Genomic DNA, 23233 nt, shown 5'->3' on the forward strand with positions numbered 1-23233 from the left:
TGAACAAAGACTGGCGATGTTTTCATCAGATGCCACCAAGCTCATTTAGTTTAACAGCCATCTTGTTTAAGTTTTTTTTTTGTAAAATTATAGTTAGAGATCCAGGGGAATCCACTCTAACGGACAGATGGATGCTGTTCATATAGCAAATCTTGCTCGCAAACACTGCTGTTTAAAGTTAATTTCTGGCCATTATTGATATATTTAGCCATTGATTTGGATTTATTTTTCAGTTATCTGTTATATTTGACACAAATTATAATTAATATATGACATTATACTTTTATTAAAGCCTTAACAATGAGGCAACTTTTTCGCACATTACTAATACTAGCCTCTGCTGATTTTACTTAAAACTATAGATTACTGACTAGATCTATATCTGAATATATACTATTATTATTATTATATAGTTCTCTAGATCTGGTGTGAAATTCATCGCGGGAAAAATAGAAGAATTTTTAAAGATAGTCCTATATATGTATAATTGTATATATTATATATATATATTATATATTATAATATCTATATATATATCTATATATATATCTATATATATATCTATATTATAAAGGCCTATAGTCTATAGTACTCTATAGACTAGTCACTATAGAAATCAGTCTGAAACATCTTAGTAACTTTCAAAACATAACTCCTGGTAGAATTCTTTTTAATTTATTAGGCTACTACAATTTAATTAGTCACCTTTCTGTCAAATGAGAGGCGTAGCGAGGGGTGCGGACCGCACCAGCTGACACCATTTAGGGGGGTTACACCAAGGCAAAAAATAGTAAAATATATAGAGAAAAATTTGAGGGGGGTGCAAAACAAAATCTGAAAGTTTCTCCCCGGGAAGAGTCGCTACGCTTTTGGGGGGGGGGGGGGTGACACCATTAAGTGCCGCACCGGGTGACACCTGACCTCGCTACGCCACTGTGTCAAATTACTAGCTTCTGACAATTTTACATACCCAATTAATGCGATAGATTAGAAGTATCTAATACTCTATCCATCTAAATCTGTTATATTTTTTATATACTATATTTAATATATTTTGCTGGCTAAATGTGTCACCCCACCCCTCTCCAGCAATTTAGCAACTTTGGTTTGGTTTCACCCTTCTCTCTTTGTTTGTTGTAATTTTAACTAGATATAAATCAATTTTTTACAGTAAATTTGTTGGTTTGGTGTCGCCCCCAATAAATTCAAATGGTTTCACGTGGAGCACCCCCACCCCAACTACTGACCTATTTATTATGAAATAATTATTTTTAAAATAACAAAAGATTCTTCGGATTGTGACAATTTGTAAATGTTGAAGATTTAAAAAAAAATATTTTTTACTACAGGAAATCACAGTTACCATGCATTTCCAAAAGCTGGTTGATAATGTAACATGTGCTTTTCATGCTGAAGTACTTAAGCTAGAAAAGGTTGCTTATATGTTGTTGTTGTTTTTTATTTATATTTTGTAATATATTTTATAGCATAAAATTATTAAAATAGGCTCACTATAATAATGCTAAAGAGTGAGCCCTTAAACTAAAGAGTATTAAGTTGTAAAAGTAAAAGGCCTTGCTTCTTCCATCATTTTTTTTTAAATTGATCATTTTTGCATAAAGTCAAGTGACAAAGTATATGATTTTGTGTTCTGCTATTTATTGTTTCAAAAATGTATATAGTAAAAGAAATCATATGACTTCTTTTTATTGTTTCAGATGAAAAATGATGTCTCTTCCACATTTGTTATTGTTTCAAATCATCTAAATTCTTGCTTGAAGTTGTTAAAGGAAATGAGAGGTAACAGAGCTTTCTATGCATGTGCAGCCTAATATAAAAAGCCTTAATTTCAATAATTTCTTTTCTTTGATTCTTTGTAGTGCAGATATAAAATAAAAGCTCATTCCTAATACTTAATGTTATATTTCTAACAGTATGGCCCCCTTCTGTTGACATTTTGTTTCCTGAGCTCACTTTAACATGTAATTATTTGATCCTGAACACATCTTATAAATCACAAGGCTGCCACTTAAATGAATTTGAGGTAGAATGTGTAGTATCCAGGGCATTAAGTAGAGGTAAAACATTAAATATTAAATGTTAAGTTTATTTCTTGGATTAAACTTTGCCAACCTTACTTTTTTAATAAAATGTTTAACATTTAGACCTATTTGAAAACAAAATATATTTAGGAGATATCATGTTAACAGTTATTCATTTAAAAATTAAGTGTGTTTATTTTGGTTATGAAAAATATCTCTATTTGTATAGTGCATACTAATTTCTGAAATCTATTTCATGACTTTAATTTTTTTCAACAGTTTATCATTTGGGAAAAAACCCACAAAAAACCCAGCTTTTATTGGATTGCATTACAGATGTTGAGAGTGAACTTAGTAAAATCATAGAGGAATTAAAAGATCCATTTTTACAGTTTAGATGTGAGTTATAATAATTGTAAATAAAAATATCTTTGATCAACCAAATACAGATAGAATTATTGTAATTGAATTTATTTTTATTTCAGTAGTAAGAATTCTTGGCAAGCTATTGACAATGTGTAGTATCTTCAGCATTTATAGAAAGCTTCAGGGAGACACATTGAAAATAACAAAAATGTTTAGTCTTCTTGACAGTTTGAAGGACTTGGTGGATCAAACTGTAATGAAAGTGAGTAAATCCTTGCTTTATTGTAAAAAATTAAATTATTAAAAGCCTATTTAATAGTTTGTATTTATTTGCATATGAAATCATATCATTTATGATTTAATGCAATCTATTGTTTTGCTTGCTAATAATTAAATAGGATTGAAAAGTCTATGTAATCATACTAAATTTTTATAAAAATCTTTTTAAAATACGGCATGCCATAAAAATTATAGTAATATTTAAAAAAATTAAAGCCTTTTCTGAACCATCAATTACACTCATTTTCATATTTTTGTGTTGAATATAAGCTATTGAAAAGCCGTTTAGAATTATTTTATCAATTCAAAGATTCCTTGAAGTCAACCAGAGTGGCTAAGGAAAGTAAAACAATGAAAATCACAACAATTGTTTTCCATACACAATAGCAGTCATTGGGTTAAAGCCTATTAGTTTATTTATATGAAATAATATAACATCCTCTCTCACCACAACACCCTGACTCTACTAGCTTCTATTACATTTTAAGCTTCAAAATATACACCACCATCTTAGCTTTTCTTAGATATGTTTTTGTGTTTATGCATAGAATTTCAAAAAACATATGATTAAATAATTTCATAATTTATATTAGCCAATTTTTTATTGATAGATTTTATTATTATTTATACAGTTGAAACAATTTGAACAACTTTATTTACAATATATTTGTTAATTATGATCAAATATTTAAGTCAGTTATGAAATTTCACCAACTGAAATGATGATCTATTATATTTATCATTTTAAAAATCTGACTATTTATGTTTGTACACACCGAAATGTTGATCTATTACAAATCTGACTGCTTATTTGCAGGAAGTGCTACCATTTAAGCACAACCTATTATTATGTGAACAACCACCATCAGATGAAGATAAGCAATTTCCATGTGTAGTTGATGTGTTACAATTGGTTTTGTCAGCGTGTTTTGGCCACACTAATGATTCCTGTCTTCAGTATAAAAAGTGGGAATGGTTGAATACAGTTTTAATTTGTAAGTTTAATGTTACAGCAATCAGGACCTCCAAGATATTTTTAAAAATTTTATTTATCACATTCTACTAAAAGATATTATACAGTGTTTTCTGTATCAGATGGTCTTTTGTGCTACAATAAGACCACACCCACTTTTGTTTTTTGAATTTTATTTTGTTTCAATGTCTCATCTTTTTTAACATCTATGCAAGTCACTTTTATTTTTCAAATATCTTGTGATAAATTAAATGACTAATCCACTATGCTTATTAGGTGAAAAACTTAAAACAGAGGAGAAAGTTTCTCAAGCTATTTGTAGAATTCAAACATGTTTGTCAGCCCCTTTAGACCCTGAGCACAAGTCAAAGATACTATGTATGTTGGCCAAGTGTTATTTACAGCTTGTAAGTTTCTGTGTTGGTTGAGCTTTTATAACATCACAAAGTGCAACATCATGTATTTCTAACTTTACTATTTTACTTTAGTTTACTATGCTTGCTTAGGTATTAATGAAGTAATAAAATATTTAGCTTTAATTTTAATAACATTTTTAGACATATATTTTAAGATGTTTTTTTAAATAGAAGTTTATTTTCTATCTCCAGGGATATTTTCAGTTATCAATACAGACTTGCAAAGAAGCTTTGAATGTTTACAATAAAAATTTGTATATTTTTGAACTCCTTGTTAAAGTATATCAGCTGTTAGGACTTGAAGAGCTAGAGTTAGAATCATTAAACTTATTAGTACAGGTTTGAATAATTGCACTTATTAAGTTTATTTGAAGCCATTGTTTAGACTGATATATTGTCAAGTAAATAGTGTACAAAAACTGATAATTGTTTTTAAGTTTACTTTTGTGCTTTCTGTGGTTGAGTTTTAGGGAATAAAATAATAAAAAAAAAATTAAGAGCAGTAATCTTATTGATCTTTACTTATGTTTAATGACTGAACCAGATCTAATCAGTTTTTAACCACTTAAAATGAGAACTCCAAGATAAATCAACAGAATATGACCTAAAGATTTAGGCAATAATTTTCTAAATTTATTTCCTAGATTCTAATGGATAACTATTTAAGATACCAGCCAAGTATATCTACAGTTGGACTTGATGATGCTATAATTTTAGTGTGTAAAATACTTCCTGATCCATGCCTTATTGCTACTATGCATAAATTTGCTAAACGCTGTTTTGATCTACAAAGGTAAATTTTTTTAAAAATAAGGTTTAAAACACTACTCAGTGTTAACCTTGATTTAATTATATTTTTTTTTTTATTTGTCAGATACAAAGAGGCAGCAGAACAATATCAGGCTTTAATGAAATTCCTTGAAAAAACTGAAACACTCTCTAATGTAAGTATCAGTCTTTAAAATTAAAAATTAAGTGCCCAGTAAAAAAATACAATTTTTATTAATAAAGAATGAATGGATTGCAAGGATGCAATCAACAGCTAATGTTTTTTTTTATCAAATTAAATCATTTTGTACCTGAACTCATAAACAAATTAATACAAAGCAGTTCAGTTTGTTTTTTTTAAATATCATATTTCATTGAAAATACTAAACATTTAATATCACAACTTTCTTTGTAATTTTAGAAACTGTATAAAATCTGCACTCAAAAGTACTCAGGAGTATGTGATATTGTGGTGGAGACTGCAGAAGCATTGGCTATGGCCCAACATTATGATGAATGTATTGTACTTTGTGATAGATTTCACAACACATTCACAACAGATGACACTTTTTCAAAATTATCTTTCAATGCTGCCAAAAAGGTACATCCTGGCAACAGTAGCAATGCTGCTAGTCCTGATCTACCATATTCTCAGGACAGCTTATTTAGCACATCACAGGATGCTGACTTGTTAGAAAGTCAACCTGATAGTGAAAAAGATACCTTTTTTAAAGATCAGACCCTATTTTTAACTACGAAGTTAGCCTCAAGAAAAAGATTGAGACATTCATCGGGTGACAGGGAGCAGCTTGGTGAAAAAAGCAGTAGCAAAGACACTGAAGAGTTTCACTTCCAAATGCTTAATACCAGATTGATGTTATCTAAAGCTGATTCTCTTGTTGCTAACCAGGGATACTCAGATGAGATGATGGGCTGCTTGTTGAAGTAAGTGCTTACAAATGTATGCTTTTGTGCTCTTTATTATTTAACTGTGAAATTTTTTTTGCTACAAATGTGATATCCTTCATGGTGTCTGATCTAAGCATTTTTGCTCAAGCATTAATTTCAAGTGGTACCACTAAATATGCTATTTAGGATGCCACTGAGTCCACCTAGTGCTGATGTGTACCTGACAAGGTAAGGAAAGTAAAGGTCGCCAGGCATAATGATGACCAAACTACCACTTTATATGCCAAGGCCACAGAAACTGGTGAACTCTATTGTATCTACCTTACCCCATGGATTGTCAGGTCTGAAAGGGTGACTTCAGTTGTATTATATATATTTATTTATTTATATATTATTTATTTTTTTTATTTACAGAGCCTATAATTTGTTGGTAAATTTACAAGTTTCAATTTTTAACACTGAGGCTGAACCAAATAATAGCTGCATTAATAAACCTGTCCTTAAACGTAGGTGTCTAAACTTGGACTACATGGACAGTCATACTTCTTTACTTTCTGAAAATAAATCTCATTCCTCATCTGATGTTGACATGGATAAGTGGACACCAACAGCTGAATGGTCAAAATTAATCATTTTAGTAGCTCTTAGGATAGCAAAAGCTGCTTTAGAACGAAAACAAATATCTTCAGTTCTTAATGTATGCAAGCTTATTTTAGAATTAGAACCACGTAAGCACTTTTCTTTCCCTTTGTGCAATGTTATGCATTTGTAATATAAATCTTTTTTTAACTGTCATAAAGCTATTGTGAAAGAGTAAAAATTGTCTTTGTTCATATTTATTTTACAAAACTAAACCCATGTTTTATCATTGTGACAGAAAGGATTTGCATTTTTTGTATGAAAACACTATTCTTTGTTGTTATTTGACAGAAGAATTTTAATGAAATTGAATTTATTTTTTATTGGTTTAGAGATTAATCCAATAATTTTAAAGCTTATATTTTTTTATTCTATTATCTCACAAATCACATTATTTCAGATAATCTCAGTGCTCACTATTACAGAATTTTGGTAATGAGAAATAACAGCCGTCTAAAAGAAAAGTTCAGCGAAGAATGGCTTCAAGAAAGATGCATTGAAAAATGCAAGTTAGAAAATCAATACAAAACAATGATGGAAGAAATGGATATGAAAATTAAGTAATTGCCTCTTTCAAGACTTTAATTCTGCTCTTTTTTAATAAATGATGGTCTGATTTTTATGGGAAGCAATGAAAGGGTGAAATAAGTGTAAATCAAATGTTTCTTTATTCTGAAAGATATACTCAAGTTAAAAAAAAGAGATGCTTCATTTTCCAATAGGTTTATTTTTCTTCTTCACAGTTAATGTAATTATAGTAATCCTACATTATTTTTTTCCATTTAATTCAATTACTTTTGAAATATCACACTTTTACTTCAGGAGGCAGCTAAAAGAGGAACAAATTTGTTACTGGTGGCAGCCAAGGGAAGCCAAGCTGTTAGCCATGGACATAGCCTGTATTAATGATTTATACAATAAATTTAAAAAATGACATTTTTTAGAATTTGATTTGTGTGTAGTGTTGTTGTATGTTGCAGACAAGTTTCAACAATATTTTAAAATACACATTGTAAACAACATTGTATGTGATAAAGCACATTTTTTAGGACTATGTCCTATCTCTGCAAATCCAAGTACAAAGGTTACTAGCCACAGAAAAGCAAAGTCAATTTTTATTTGTTCAGATGTAACTGCAACTTTAAATGTGCGCTCCCCTAGTTTTTCAACACAGTGAAAAAAAGTTAGGAATAGTGTGTGCATGTGAATCATGATGTGATTTAGTAAAAATAAACACCTTGCTAATTTACTTCTTTTATAAACTATGACCTGTTGGTTGGTTTTTTTTTTTACATATTTTAGAATTATCATTTAAAATTGACACCCTTAAATTATGTCACAACCAAAAAAATTCTACCATTGTTATTCTCCCTTCAAAAAGCTCACCAGTCCTTAAGATATACATACTTTTAATGAAAACCAAAAATACTGTTAATTGTTTATATTTCTAAGAAATGAAAAATCTATGAGACATCACACATTTTCCTAGTGCCCCGCCCCCTCACAGACCTTTTTAGTTCTCCTGATACAAAACATATATGATTCTATAAATAGTCAAGTAGGCCTAATCAGCAGTGACTTAAAAAAGAAATCAAAATTTATTTGGTGACTGTTGCTGTGAGGGGTGGTGGTTGAAAATCTAATATTAGGTAGGCCTAAGAGACACAATTGAAAATATATTATCAAGACATTATTTTAAAAGGCCTAAAATAATAAGCTAAAAAAACAGTCATCCATGTACAGTGTGGACGTACCTCTTAATTTTTGAATATTTCAATAAAAAATGAATTATTTACAATATTGTTGGTACATAGATTTAGAAAGTTTTTTTTTCTTTAAATATAAGTAAGATCACATAGATTCTATAATAAAGACAATTATTTTTAGTTTACTGATCGACAAATAGATTTCTAAGATCAATATCTAGTTTGGCTTTTCACAACAACTTTTCCTGGCATGAGCATGCGCATTAGAAGGTCAATTTGGGCGAGGTCTCTACGTCATATCGAATATAATTTTCTGTTTATTTTCGCCGAAATTGAATCGGCTTCTTAGGTGTTCAGAATGTCTGCTAACGGTGGAGATAGTGAAACAGCCATGCAAAAATTTGAATTATATATCAAGGTACGTTATTCATTTTTACTGAGTGCTTTAATTCACTCATGTGTTAGTCAAAATAATGAGAGGATCGGTGGTTTATTAGTCAGACCAAATGACGGAAGTTGGAGGAGGGCAGGACCAAAAATTTTCTAAGACGATTGGCCTGATCAAAAAAAAAAAAAGCTTACTTAAAATACTTAGCATTACTAACATTAATAATGAATAATTGAAAGCACACAATAAATAGCCGAGATTTCTAGATCTTAAATTTATGTTTACTAGATCTAAAGATAGTCTATTATACTCACTATTATTAGGGAGGCTCACTAACTTAAAAGCGTCCTTGGTTGCTAACCAGAACATGGCGTAAGGATCGGACCATGACTTCCGGCGAGTTTTTCGACTTAGTTCCAGAGACCTTCTTAGAATTACTTTTAAAAATGTTTATCACGAGTAAAATGGCGGGTTTTCACGTTATAAAAACATGCTATAGGTGGCAAGGCTAAATATGCCAGAAAAGCATTTTCAGAAATTGCTTTGGGGAATGTAGGCTAAATTTAAAGTCGGTGTCATTCAAAATAATTTAACTTTTTAAATATAGATCTCCCTCTCACAAAATTGATTTCCAAAGTAAAGCATTATTAGTTTTATCATTCTATGAAAAAATAAATCAAATATCTTCAACACTTTTTTTTATAAGATGTGTCCAAAAAATGACAACCAAATTTTTTTATTTTTTTTGACCACGTGACCGCTATTTGAATGGATACGTTTACCTGGCATGGTTTTTTATTTTGCTCTTTTGTTCAATAAAAAATGTTATAAAATTAAAGAAATAAAAGAATTCAAACATCACTTCTGTCTTGTCTTTTTTAAAATTCTTTTCTGATGACATTCTCTTAAATTTTTTCCCTCTATAAATATATCCCGACGATAGACGGGCCAATTCTACTTTTAGGAACTCTCTTGTAAAAAAAAATTAGATCTATTTCACGGTCAATTAAAAAGTTAAACCCTTCAGCTTTTAAGCAGGTTGTCATGGATGGATCCCTCATACCATAGCTGTGAGTGACCAAAAAATTTAAAATTCAATAATTTAGTCTAAAACTTGCAACAACTCCCAAAATTAGTGCCTAGTGGATAAAGTATGGACGTTTTTTATTTAGTTGTCATGTTTAAGTTGAAAATTGAGTACATTTCAAATTTACTAAGAAAATCTACTATTATCATGTGTAATCACTTGACTTACACACTCGCCACAACACTGTCCTGTGATTATGAACTGGTTTTTTTTAGGAGGGCCTAATCTAATTGTGTGTAATTATAAATTTAAAATTACTTCAAATTTAGCCAACTATCATTATTTTATTTTTAAGTCTGGAGATCCAGAAATCTAGAATTCTAGATAGAGATCTAGAATCTACATTTAACAAAATTAGATTACTCTAGATAGGCCGTTCGTTTCAATGCTTCCGGGTTTGTCATTTTCGTGGCATCTCACGGCTCATGCGCTTACTAAAAATGGCGACCAGTTTCGCTTTAACTAAACGGTAGAGGGATAAAACTAATAATTACGAGACCATCGTTAATTTTAGACATCGGAACTATCCGTTTCTATTTCAGTCTGTTATTCAAGAATTCCCAGATGTACTTTTGACCTAATTTCTTTGTTTGTCTCGCAAGCGACGCGTTAGTGAAAATAGCTCTATGAATTCTTGTCTTTTATATAAAAAAAAACTCTTACATATCGCTTCACGGGGCAAACCAGCTTATGTCAGATGTAAACTCTAAAGTATTAATTGTACACACATTACAATTAACTGGTAATAATTTATTGTGTTAATGAGATATGTGCTTGGGTAGACGATCACCCCCAATAATGCCATTTTATTATAATCTTGTTTAGTGAAAACGAGGCGCGGGAAAATGTGTGCTGCGCAAGAATCCAATCATTTGGCTAGATTTATGACTGTTTTTTTATGTCACACCTAAAAATAGAATGTTTACGCTTTCTTCATTGATGATCGTTTTTATTATTTTTTAAACTGAAAGTATGAATTATTAGTTAGATTGCAGGTTTTTTTAACTTGGTATACTTACCATTTATCAATTTTAAAAGCATAGCATCCTGATTGTGTACAAATATACAAATATAGTCATAAAACACATAAACATTAAGTTATAATTGCGATGTGCCACACCCGGGCCACACCCCCTCAAGAAAACACATGTTTATTAAGCTGTTTATCTCACTTTACAACAGTAATTAAGATTAATTTTCAAATTTTTATCACTTATTGGGTAAGATTAAGCACATGTTTACTAAAAATAAAAAAAAGACAAAAGCAAATTCTGTTTTAATGAAGGTCACGGGTCAAGTTTTTTTTTCCTTCTGTCAAGTTCAGTGGAGGGTGCCACAGACTGACCTGACTTTGGAATTTTTTTCAGTAATAATGACTTTACACAGAAAGTTAAAATATGCTAAAATAGCTTAGTTTACTAGTGTTCTAGCTATTATTGATACATTTTTTAAAAAAAAATCATTCTGTAATTCTCATCAAAAAGCGTACTCTAGAATCTAGTAAAAAGATCAGTAATCTCATGATAGTTGACGATAGGCCTATAGCGTCGGAAATTACTAATTAGCCTATCCTGTACTGTACTGTAAGGCCTACCCTTAAACTGTAGGCCTAAACCACAGTTTATTTGACCATAAATAAAGTCAAGTGCATTTAATTAACGTTTTAAGTTTAATTGACAAAAAATTAGCAGCAATTAGGCCTAGTGGCCTATTAGATCTAAATCAGTTATCTTAATATTAGGCTAATAATAAAGTCGAGTGTAGTAATTGTTTTGGGGGATTTTTTATACTAGTCCAATTATAGCATCTTCTTTAAAAAGGGGTGTTAGGTTACTGTAAGTTAACTCAAATACACACATGGCTTTCTAATATCAATGCTAGCCTTACCCTAATTTCTAACCTTAAAACAAGTCAAGGTTACAATACTATTAACAACCGTACACGCCTATTTTATAGAGAATTCTATTTATGAACTTCAGTATCTTAAATCATCCAGTGTTTTTTAAGAAACAGAAAAAACTTATAGAAGATTTGTGACAATTATAATGAAATAAAAGATGAGATCTATTACTACTAAAGTAGTAAGAAGGACTAGAATATTAGCAGCAATAATTAATTAGCACGTACAATTAAAATAATAAAAAATACAAAATAATTAGCAAAACTGTATTTAAAATGCAACTGAAATCAATAGGCCTATATGCACATTTTTAAACAATAGGCCTATGTATTAAAAATAATGTCGCCAAATAAAATGTTTTACAATACTTCCTGTGTTTTACCGGAGCTGCTTGACAGAAAACGCTGTGGTTTTACTGCTTTTAACTGCTGTATCATTCCAGAAAAATAACCTGCGATCTCGTGAGATTACCTCTAGATCTAGATATGCGATTTTAAAAAGTTCAATTGTTCTGGAGAATTATTCTAGATCTCTATCTAGATGCTTATAACTACTAATTAGTTAGGTGCTAGGCTCTCAATTTTAACCCAACAGAAATATTTTTAGTTTACCACCCAATTGGAAAACAAAGATAAAAATCTAGTTGAGACTAGATCTATAAACGTAATATAGAATTGATATGCTACTCACAAAGAGTATAAGGTCCTAATAAATTTTTTGGTGAATTTTTTATACCAGTGTCCAAAATTAGAATCTCTTAAAAAGGGGGTGTAGGTTACTGGGAGTTAACAAAATACACATATCGCTTGCTAATGTCAATGCTAACCCCAGTCCTACCATACTCCTAACCCTAATTTCTAACCATACAACAAGTCACGATTACAATACTAACACTACACACCTATTTTCTGTTTAATCTATTTTCCTCAATCATCTAAAAACATTGAACATATTCAGTTGCAAAGTATTTCCTTAACTTATTAGGTTAACATAGCACCAAATTTTTGGCCCAATGGACACAAGCGAGAAAACTCTCAAAGGTATTTGAGAGGTGCATAAATTAATTTAAAAATCTTGCACGGCGTAGTTACAATTAATATGGTTATAAAATCCTGTCTGTCTGGTTTTTTTTGGACTTTACTAAAGATTGGACGTATTTGATGTTTTTAATATTTTCGGTAACTAAATAAAAATTAAAAAAAAAAGCAAAAACAATTTGGTTTTCACGTGTAATGGCGACATAAACAATGGCATCCTGCTATTGGATAGGCCGCCATTGATTTTATTGTACACATTGTAAGCTAAAAATAGAAAACTAGGTCATGGGGTTTTAAATTTGCATTGTTATTTAAAATCTTGATCTGCAAAGTTTTGTAAACAAATATTTATCGATCACTAAGTTACTGTACAGCCAATCAATATTTGTTTTACGAAAGTGAAACATCCGGTTGTTATAACTTAGGCTTGATGAAAATAAATAGAAATGTAGCCTTAAACTCAACAAATTATTTTCAAGTTCTCTGGATTTGCAACTTTTATAGCATTTATTCTAAAAATATAAAATTTCTAAATTAATTTTAGGCTCAAGTTTTTATTTTTTATTTTTTTTTTAAAGTCTAAATCTAAAAAGCACGTTTTTATTCCATGTCAACAACACTATGGAAGGAATCTCGTCAACTCGCTTGTCTCCATTAACATTTAGTAGTGTTACTTTCATAAATTAATAATGCTACCCCACTAAAAATGTAAGCCTAAATGCTCCTAACAACTAGATCTACCTACTAATAAATTTTCAGAGTAAATAATAATGTCCAACAATAAACTATTCCAAAAATAGGTGTTAAGAGAAGGCATTTTGGTAAATTTTTACCTAATTGAGTAGGCCTTATTATCACAACATGATAAAATACACATAAAATTAAAGGGCATGAAGAGATATTCACCTAACCACAAAAACTTATTTTTTGCTTTTTTTTTTTTTAATGAATTTTTAAAGTTTTAGGTAGAACACTAGAACACCTTGTATTTCATGTAAAGTTGCAAAGTGGTTAAGCTTCATTGAGTTCCAAAAACAATATTTAGGTCCTTAATATTTTTGTTAGGAACTGTTGATAATGTACGCTACATCATCAAAATTGAATAAAGTAGAGATTTGATAAAGTCAGTTTGTAAATAGAAGTAATTGACCTCAAAAAATATTTTTTGTTAGCATGGTCTGTATTTAAACTAGAGATTAGAAATCAGGACTGTTTTAAGTATAAGTACCATCATGGATTGTTTATATTGAGAATATTAGTAAGATACAGTCAACTTCAAACCAACCACATGAAATCAGTTCTGGATTTAATCTTATCTAACTAGACAATCATGATGATGACTTATTGATAGCTATGTTGTAATATAACTTCCATTTTTAAACATTTTCATCTTTATTAATATATATACTCCCTTCAATAGGGTGGTGCCATAGATTTTTAACTTCATTATTGTTCAAGATAACTTAAATAATGAAAAACTACATATGTTTACCTTTCTATACCAATTTTATTTATCCGATTTAATAGGTAGCCTAGAGAATGATTTGTGAAAAATCGCATTTGTTTTTAAATGGCTACGATGATATCACTGATACTCAATATAATACGGTTGGTTAGCATTCAAAAAGTTTTGTTGTGGCATCGTTGACCGTTCACTGCCATTCAACAGAAATGTGTCGTCTGCTAGATTTCTTCCCATTCAAATACACGGTGGACAAAATGGGCAGGCGTTAGCTATTGTCTCGATCAACTTATTTTTTGAAAGTTTTGTTTTTACCATGCATGATTTTGTTAAAATTAATGACATTAGTTTTTAGGACGTAATATGTAATTTACTATATTTTAGAGCATTTTTTAGCTAAATCCCAACAATATTAAATGCAGCAATTCATGTTTTGCTTACTTTTATTATGTTCTGCTCGATATTTTCAGCGATTAGTCAAAAAAAATTACAAATGGCAAGTTTGCATCAAACAAATCATCCTTTGTTAAAACTAGATTGGTATAATTGAATAATAATCAAAAATAAAGATTAAGTATATATTTCTGAAATGACCATGAAACATTGTTAAAAAAACTGATCACTTTATCGGCTATTCTGCAGCCATCATCATTATGAAGATGGTTAAAAAAAAGTATGTCACACCACATGCTACCTTTGATCTCTTGATTTATTTCTTTAATTACAAAATTTTAACCTAACAAAAAAAATCAAACCCCCAAGTTTAAGCAGTAAAACCAGAATTCATTAAACTCCAGTGAGCAGAAATTTGAAGGTTTTGACAAAGTATAAACAACAGAGAAATTTTTTTAAACTTAATTTCAATGCCTAGTATTTAGTCAAACATTGGTTTCTTAGAAATTTATGTAAGAGTTTGATTAATCTTTGTGTAAAATTTAAGGAGTTGGGTAAAGAGAGTTAAAATTATCACATTTTTTTTTTGTTTTATAAATGTGCCCAAACCATAAGTATGAAATAGTTGTAATTAAGTATGTAATAGTTGTAATTTAAAGTACTGACTTTTTACATGTTATTAAATTGTTTTCTTTCATCAGGCATCAGCTATAGATAAGGAGACTAAAGGTTCTTGTCCAATCTGCCAACAATTTTTTATGATGACATGTCTGCTTGGTGAAAATCAGGATGATATAGATTTTAAAGTTTTCACTGTTCAAGCTGATTGTCCACCAAAGAATTTTGCTGCTGGTTGGAGCAAAAAGTACCCTGTGGTCATGGTGACCTCAGGTCGAAACAAGATGGGTCAGGACATTAGTGGAATGATGTATGATACATTTGAGGAACTTGAAAGCTTCTTTGAAAGTATTAACAGAGAGTGTCCAGAACTGAAAAGGAAAAATGCTCCAAACCAAGCAGCCATGTTAGTAGTTGAAAATGTTTACAGGGTAAGTTCTGTCACTAATTATTTTTTAAATTTTATGTTTGTTTTATTGTTTTAACAAGTTTTTTTTTCTCCACAATCCCTTATGTTCTTCATTGATGTGTTTGAGTTTGTGGAACTTGTATCATAAGTCTACCCAGCATATGACTGTTTTTAGGCAGAGGACACTAATTCTTAATCATCTGTTTTATTGACCACTATGGTCAAGTAGAGAATTTAATGCATACAAATAAATCAGTCTTATTATAAACATGAAAAGAAGTGAGAAATCTGAAGCTGCTTTTTTTTCTGACTTGTGTTATTATGTCTCAAAACTTCACTTAATTCACTTTACCATTCTATTATTAAGACTTACATATGATGTATTTTAACAGATTGCTTCTCAAATTATGTGTAACTTGTAGCAATATAGATCATTTTCTAAACTTAAGTTCCAGTAGTATTCAAATATAGGGTCCAATTATTACTTTAAAAATGACTTTAAAAACGGGATATAGACCTAGGCTTACCTTGAATTTTTTAGGCTGCCTCCTCCCTTTCCCAACATCCCTTCACCCTCCAATCACCAACATTCCCCCTCAAAAAATCTCTCTAAAAGACGTGACAATTTTTGGGTAGACTAAACAAGCAGTATAAGTATAAGCCTATTTAATTTTTAAAATCACTCAAAACTAGTCACCGTTTTATTTTATTTTTTTAAACCAACATCTGCTGGTGTTTTTTTTTATAACTATTATTATTCATTTAGTCCAAACAATACTCGTTCTGTACTGGTCCATTCCGTGTGGCCACAGCCACGTCTGTCTAGATTATATACTTGGACACTGCTCCTCCTTTTATTATAGTAGTCGCTTTCGCGCAGGTATCTTTAGTTTTGTTACGGGGGGGGGGGGGGGGTTGACGACGACACAGTAGTTTTCTTGATCGACGTTTCCTGCTAGTGGTTTTTCTTCTGGCGTCTTAAGTGTGACTAGCAATGACTAATGCAGCAACAGTTTATAAATATCTCAGTGTTTACAACTGTATACAAACAGTGCTTATTCACACACTTTTTGAGATTTAAAATGCCCTTGTTTGTCGAGCGATCACAAAACTTGAGAATGAGTGAATGCGTCACCACCACGTGACTCACTGTTTTGTGCTGATAGGCTTTACTCCACCCAAATTGTAGCTGTTCACTGACTTTGTCTTTGTCCGATGTCTGCTTTTGACATGAGAGGATCACACTAATTCATGTGTATCCGCGCTGGGTTTGGTATTTGGTAGGCTGGTAAAATGGGATGACTCGAAGTTTAGGATTAAACAGTTTTGATCTACTAGCCACAAGCTGTTCATATTTAATTTCGATTTAGCGTTACCTGTATTTAACTCTTTAATTTAATTTTTGTACCTAGCGCATGTCGTTTAGTTATTATTTAATGTCAGTTGACTAAATAATGCAATCATGGGGGTGGGGGGTGTCTGGGGCTCCGAGTAGGTTATATACAGCTGTCACAATTTGGTGAAGCCCATGAGATAAAATGCATCCTACTGCGCCCACAGGAGCAGTAAAACGCTATTTAATTAGCAGCATTAAACGCGATAGTGCTTTCATTAATAGACGTAATTGAAACGCACTCGGTTTACCATACGTTAAGGTAGTGCAGAAGGTAGACGATCACAGTGACGTAGTCTATTTGATGGATGTCGTCTGTGTAGGCCCGAAAGTTTTTTTTTCTTTTACAGGCCCGGTCACCTTTATGTCGCCTGATAAGGTTTAGCTGCTGTCGGCGTGTGTTCACGTGGGCTAGTATTTTATAGAGCAGTTGTCGTTCCTAGCCGTCTCGTCGCTGTGTAATTAGAATAACGTTATCTTTCCCCTGAATAATCGCCTATATATTTTAAACCGTGTTGTGAATGGTCGTGTCGCTACACATGCGAGGACAGGCCGAGTGTTTTTGTTACGTTTCACGGTCACGTGTACGCTAGCGCTGTTTTGTTTTTGTCCTGATTGTAGGAGCTCTTACTACTCTTAGATCTATTTATCCTGTCTGTGTTAGATTTGAACTCATTGAATAATAGCGTCTTTCTCCAATACCCCCCCCCTCCCTCGCTATCCCCATTCGTTCTTTCTGGTTTCTTCTTGGTCGCCTTAGCTTCTGTTGTTGACTTCGTTTAGGATAGAAAAGAAAACCCATTCAATTTATTTGTTACGAAATTTAAATCTAGATTTCTAAAAACGTTCCAGGTTTACTTCATTTAAATGGAGGATAAAGCTCCTATGTTTAAAATTGCCGTATTCGTGTTTTATAAATAACGTTAGTGGTGTTTAGTGTCAGATCGGGCAGATAAGAAATGTCGCCGTTTCACCTATACTTGTCGTCGTCAGAACTGGGGAGGGGGGGGGGGGTATTTAAAGTCAAGCGGTTGTTTACATCCTAGCATAGAAAATGAGTTGGGCGGGGAAAGGTGTGAAGTTCGTATTCGAAGAGGGGTAGGGACGGGCTAGTCCTGCGGTTCGTGCCGTAGATCGCTACTCTATAGACACAAGTTGTGACGGGGCTACACGCTGAGTGGCCCCATGAAAAAAAAATCGCGTTTGTCATGTCTGTCGTAGGTTAGTGGAGATTTTGCGGATTGAAGCAAAATTCAAGCTCTGTTTAATCTGAATTCTTTAATTTCTAACTTGGTTGGTTTTAACTGACGTGAAAAATGGGTTGGTTTATCAACTGTTATCTTTCAGTTAGCTTTTATCTATTGTTAATTACTGCGTTGTTTTAATAATAACTCTTTTAATAATTTTTTTTTTAATTTAGTTAAATGCTAATGGGGGAAAACATTTTCTTAGCCAAATGATGGAATGCAAGAATATATATGTTGTCACATGTTAGGAAGTTTTTTTTTTTTTTAAATCTTTTTAGCGACCTGAATATTTGGTCTCCTTTTTTTTATAGAATAAATACTGTTAGTAGTAATGGATTTTACTTTCTTATCAATGGTGAAAAAATGACTAACTTTAACTGGTAATTGCAACAATAGGATTCAGTTTAATTTTAAAACTTCATATTACATTACTGTATTTTTCAAAATGTTTTTTTTTTCAGGACTTCAATCACTTCATTTCTGGCCAGCCGGAAAAAGGTTTACTTGGACAGTTGAAGAAGTTAAATGAATTTTTGGAAGGCCAGGATACCAAATTTTTGGTAGATAATGTGCTGTCATTTGCTGACTGTCATCTCCTTCCAAGATTACAGCATATTAGAGTTGCAGGAAAGGTGAGAGATGTGCATTCAAATTGTTACACTTTTGGAGAATATGAATTTCATTTCTTAATATTTAACATCATTTTTTTAAATTTAAAGATAAACTAACTTCTGTTGTTTTTTTTTTATCACAGGCATATCGTGACTTTGACATCCCTAAAGAGTTTACATACATTTGGAAATACTTAAAGAATGCATATGAACAGGATGCTTTTAAGTCCACCATGCCATCAGACCAAGACATCATATTTCATTATGAAAAGAAAGTCTCTGGTCCCCAAAGGAAGAAGGGGGGTAAAGCAACTTTAGAAAAATTCACATATTCTTGTGAGATCCCTGAAGATGTTTTAAAAATAATTGGTGGGAGTCAGTCAGTTGAAGAAGTAAGTTGTCTTTATATATATATATTTACTTAATTCTTTATCTTTTAGCATTCTAATAAAAATAAAGAACTAGTCATACTCATTGAAACATGATCAATGCCTTTATTTAATTTTTAAAAGATGTAGTATCTAATTTTTTAACTTTAATCTAATATTGACAATTAAATGAAGTAATAACTTAACTAGATTGGTATCTGGTGGTAACTTTTAAAATTGTTGTCACATAGTTGCTTTTGCTGTTAGGTGTGCATCTAGCTTTATGTAGGTCTGCTAATAAATGAAAGATTATGCTTCACTTGTGTCTAACTAAATTAGACATGGCATAAGCGACTAGTGAAACTACAAGGGACCACTTTTAGTGTGTAGTTTTAAATGAATAGATTTATTTGGATGATTTTGTCTTTTGCTTTTCAGAGCTAACTCTGTTACAGGTAATCTATATCTTCCTAACCGTAAATCATGTTATTAAATTGTATGCCATGCATATTGTTCTGGTTATGGTGTTGACTCTAATTTACAGTTTAGCTTTCAGTACTTTATATTTTTTTAAGAAGGTTCTGGGGCTGTGCTGTTGAAAATTAGTATATCAGTTAAAATTTCTTTATTTCAATACAGTCTTTTCTAACCATGTATCAAACTATCTTTACAAATGCATATTTAAATAATCTAAAGGGTCTCCTATGGTTACTTCTTACACATTACCTAATTTAATTTGTTATATTTTTAACTCATGGAATAAGTAACCTCAATTTTGAGTCTGCAAGTCCTTTTTACTTTACCCCTTTGTGGTTTGAGTATTATTTTTCAGTTGGTCATTTGGTTTAAGTTCCTCATGTTTTTTATCCTTGTTCTGTAGTCTAGTTTCAGATCAGTATGTGTAGTCAATTATATTTTAGGAGAATTTAGATGTATACATAAATACTTAGAAATGTTATGATTTCAGGCATGTGTTTTAGATACTACTACTGAATTTTGGCATGTGTGTGTAGTTGATTGTTTTAAATTGATTTATTAAAAAACAGATTTGGTTTTTGTCAGTTCCTCTCCCCATATTTCCCATCCTTCCTTACCCTCTCATCTATTAATTTGATAAGTACTAGATCTCAAAATGTGTGCATTCACTGATAATAACAAATTAATTTTAAATGCAGTTGAAGTCCCATTGAATGAGACAAAGATATTTTTCTTTTTTATATGGGCTTTTGAATCACATTTTTTATTAACTTTATCTTCTAGTGATAATCTTTAACCATATTGCTTTCAATTGCTCTTTTTATAGTTGGTTGTTTTAACAAGCCACACTCAGAAGCCAACTACATGATGGGTGGGGTATCCACTTTCTGATAACATAGGCAACTAGTTTTTCTTCAAGAAATAGGATTTATCTTGCTAGCAATACATAAGTTTTCATTGCAATAATTTTCATAAATATATATCCCATAATGATTTTCTTTGTTTTTAGCAAATATGATTAAATGTTCTGGGTATGAAAAGCTACTCTAGTTCTCAATTAGGACTTTGCTTTCTGTGTAATTGATAACTTTTCACCAATATATTACATTACATTAATTATATTTGTGCAATCACTCTTATAAAAAAGTTTAAAATAAATATATGAAATGAAATGAATTCAAGCCATGTGTGTATTGGGTCTCTTCTATTTACGGCAGCTACATAGTTGAATAAACCTAACTGCTGCAAATAACTCCTTTTTTCCCCATCTCTTTGCTGCTACCCTTCAAAGCTTAAAGTTGCTACTTGAAAACATTTCTTAAATGCTGTTTTAAAATGTAGTTTGAGCTACATTTTCATTTATAAAAGTAAATGTAGACTAACTCTTGATATAAATCTGCCTCTGGCACAAGGTTGAATACTAGTTTTATTGTTGGTTTTTTATTTGCCATGCATTTGTTTCCTAATAAACTTATGTCCTTTATTATGCAGTCTCTTCAATAATATTGAATAGCTATTATTCACTGGGAATTCATTTCCTAAGTTTGGGGGAAAATGTTAATATATTATTTGGTACTTAACTTTGTAATGATCATTCTATACCTGCTTATTGAAATAACTAGGTTCTATTTAAGTATAGTCATATGAAGCTAAATTACTGATCCAATAATTTTAGGTCCAAGAGACAGCATCACCATTGCCTGATCCAGAACCAGAGGCTGAAGAAGAGGAACCTGCAATAGAACCTGAGGCAGAAGCAGCAGAAAGTGGTGCTGATCCCTCTCATTGTGATGCTGATTTGGAACAAACAGAAGACACAACAGCTGAAAATGGTATAACTGAAGACAATGGTGAAGCTGACCAGACACAAACAGATGAATGTAATTAATAACTGACCTCAGTCTTGACTTTCTATTTAAAACTGTCTACATGAAGAATTAAAGTAGAACTTGTGAACAACCTTCAGAGTAAGCTTAGGCCTAATGCAAGTATGACAAAAATATTGGGGGGTGGGGGGATTCTACGTAATAATTCTGAAACTTATTGGTACTAGATATAAAATCGGGTTGATAGATGAATTGATAAATTAACTTGTAATGTTCACAAATCTGAGAAGATAAGTTAATTGTGTTTAGTTTATGTAGTGACATATTATTCTTAAAGACTGCTTTATGTACTGTGGTTTTGGTTTGTTTTGTTTTATAAATATTCTAAACTAATACTCTAAAATAGTGTTATGAATTGTTTAATTGTTAAAATATGAATTTAGAAACCAAGTTCTTGTAGCCAGTCTTTTTTTTTTAAAGTTTCATGTGCACATGTTTGTTGAACTAATCTGCTAATGCACAGTTTATCCTTAGTTTAGTGGCTCTGATTTTGAATTATTTCACTGGCGTCCACTGTGCATTCTAGATTTTTAAATCACAACTTCAATTACATTTCTGATAGTTATCAAATGTCTGTTCCTTTCTAGGTCCAAGTTTTAATTGATTTAGCAGAATGATTATCTAAACCTTTTTAACTGCAGCTAGTCATTGAATTCCTAAATAATCAGGGCCCCATGTCAAAGTAGTTACAGCTGACAAGTCCCAGTGCATATTTTGTTTTTAACTATTTGTTATTGTTGTTTTATTCAATGGGACCTTGACATTTTAAAAGTCTGTGCTCACAGGTGAATATTTTGTTACTTTCGTTATGTGTAATAGTTAGAAATGTTTTCGACAGCATTGGCAGTGTAATACACATGATGTATCAAACACACTGTTTTCTAATACAGAAATTTGGCATGGTTTTTACAAGTATGGGTGCATATAAGACTGAGCAAATAATCAGGATGACTTGGTGTGGCCTGGAACACATGTTGTTCTACATATTTTCTTAGTGTAGTCTACACTCTTTATAAATTGCTCGTCTTTCATGTCTGTCCGCCCACATTCAGTAGTTTTCTTACAAATTTTAGCAGTCAGTTTGGGTTAGCATTTTGTACATGTACTATTTATATGCCAGGGTTGTTGTATATGATAGCCGAGAGTGTGTTGTGAGAAAAAGCATTGGATGACACTTGTGAGAGTGTTTTTGGAGAAATTGTCTAACTAAATTGCAATATTATGTTATATACTTTTTATTCAACTTTTGTATCTTATGTATGATCGATTTTGTCTTCATATAATGATTAAAGATGGAAAAACCAGCATATTCAAATAAATTGTAACCTAGGGATCTTCTGTGTGCCAAATTTTTATACAAACAACGCCTTCAGTCATTGGGTTAACTATTCAGGTGGGCAAAGATAAGCAATAAAAGCATAGTACATTCAAACAGGAAGTATTTCAATAAATTTTAATTTCAATCACTAGAATCAATGTATAAGAACTTGGCACACTTTGCATTTAACTTTTTTTTTTATGTAGGCTAATTTATCTATGAGGTGTGTTGACAATAAGGTACCAAAGAAAGTTTTTATGACAACCTGTTGCATATAAAGCAAAATTTAACCTGTGCTTAATTTGCATTTGGTTCATTTTTTTTTTAAACAGCAATTTTTGTTTGAAATCATGCAACTGCACCCTCATTGTTTTTGACTAGGAAATAATGATCTTGTCAAAACTAATATTTAGGATCTATATTATCTAACTTGTATAACCACAGAGGCTTCATATTAAAATTATACAGCATGAGAACTGTCAATGTTAATGCATCTTGTTATTTATTCAATGTGGGTAAACTATTTGTTTTGTTTTTTATT

At 31.2% G+C, this 23233-nt stretch overlaps 2 protein-coding genes across 3 annotated transcripts; both read left to right on the forward strand.

Annotated features, from left to right (window-relative positions):
* The first annotated feature begins 91 nt into the window (after positions 1–91).
* On the forward strand, positions 92–7480 carry LOC131930845 (uncharacterized). Its single transcript, XM_059287501.1, has 15 exons — positions 92–177; positions 1350–1433; positions 1719–1800; positions 1935–2078; positions 2322–2441; positions 2528–2670; positions 3505–3682; positions 3937–4067; positions 4269–4415; positions 4721–4869; positions 4951–5020; positions 5266–5789; positions 6168–6481; positions 6793–6952; positions 7215–7480. The coding sequence occupies exons 2-15, from the start codon at positions 1365–1367 to the stop codon at positions 7324–7326; spliced, it is 2343 nt and encodes a 780-aa protein (XP_059143484.1). The 5' UTR covers positions 92–177; positions 1350–1364; the 3' UTR covers positions 7327–7480.
* Positions 7481–8348: 868 nt separating this feature from the next.
* On the forward strand, positions 8349–23181 carry LOC131930842 (chloride intracellular channel Clic). 2 transcript variants are annotated; one of them, XM_059287496.1, is made up of 6 exons: positions 8349–8516; positions 15067–15414; positions 18494–18664; positions 18787–19035; positions 19450–19466; positions 21164–21302. In XM_059287496.1, exons 1-5 carry the CDS (start codon positions 8457–8459, stop codon positions 19453–19455), a joined length of 834 nt encoding a protein of 277 aa, XP_059143479.1. In that variant the 5' UTR covers positions 8349–8456; the 3' UTR covers positions 19456–19466; positions 21164–21302. The 2 variants fall into 2 exon arrangements, with proteins under 2 accessions (XP_059143479.1, XP_059143478.1); XM_059287495.1 differs by lacking the exon at positions 19450–19466 and having other exon boundaries at positions 21164–23181.
* The last annotated feature ends 52 nt before the right edge of the window (positions 23182–23233 follow it).

The sequence above is a fragment of the Physella acuta genome, unplaced genomic scaffold, assembly GCF_028476545.2.
Source record: "Physella acuta isolate Inbredline_101_S28 unplaced genomic scaffold, ASM2847654v3 ptg001857l, whole genome shotgun sequence".
In the NCBI taxonomy this organism is placed as follows: Eukaryota; Metazoa; Mollusca; class Gastropoda; family Physidae; genus Physella; species Physella acuta.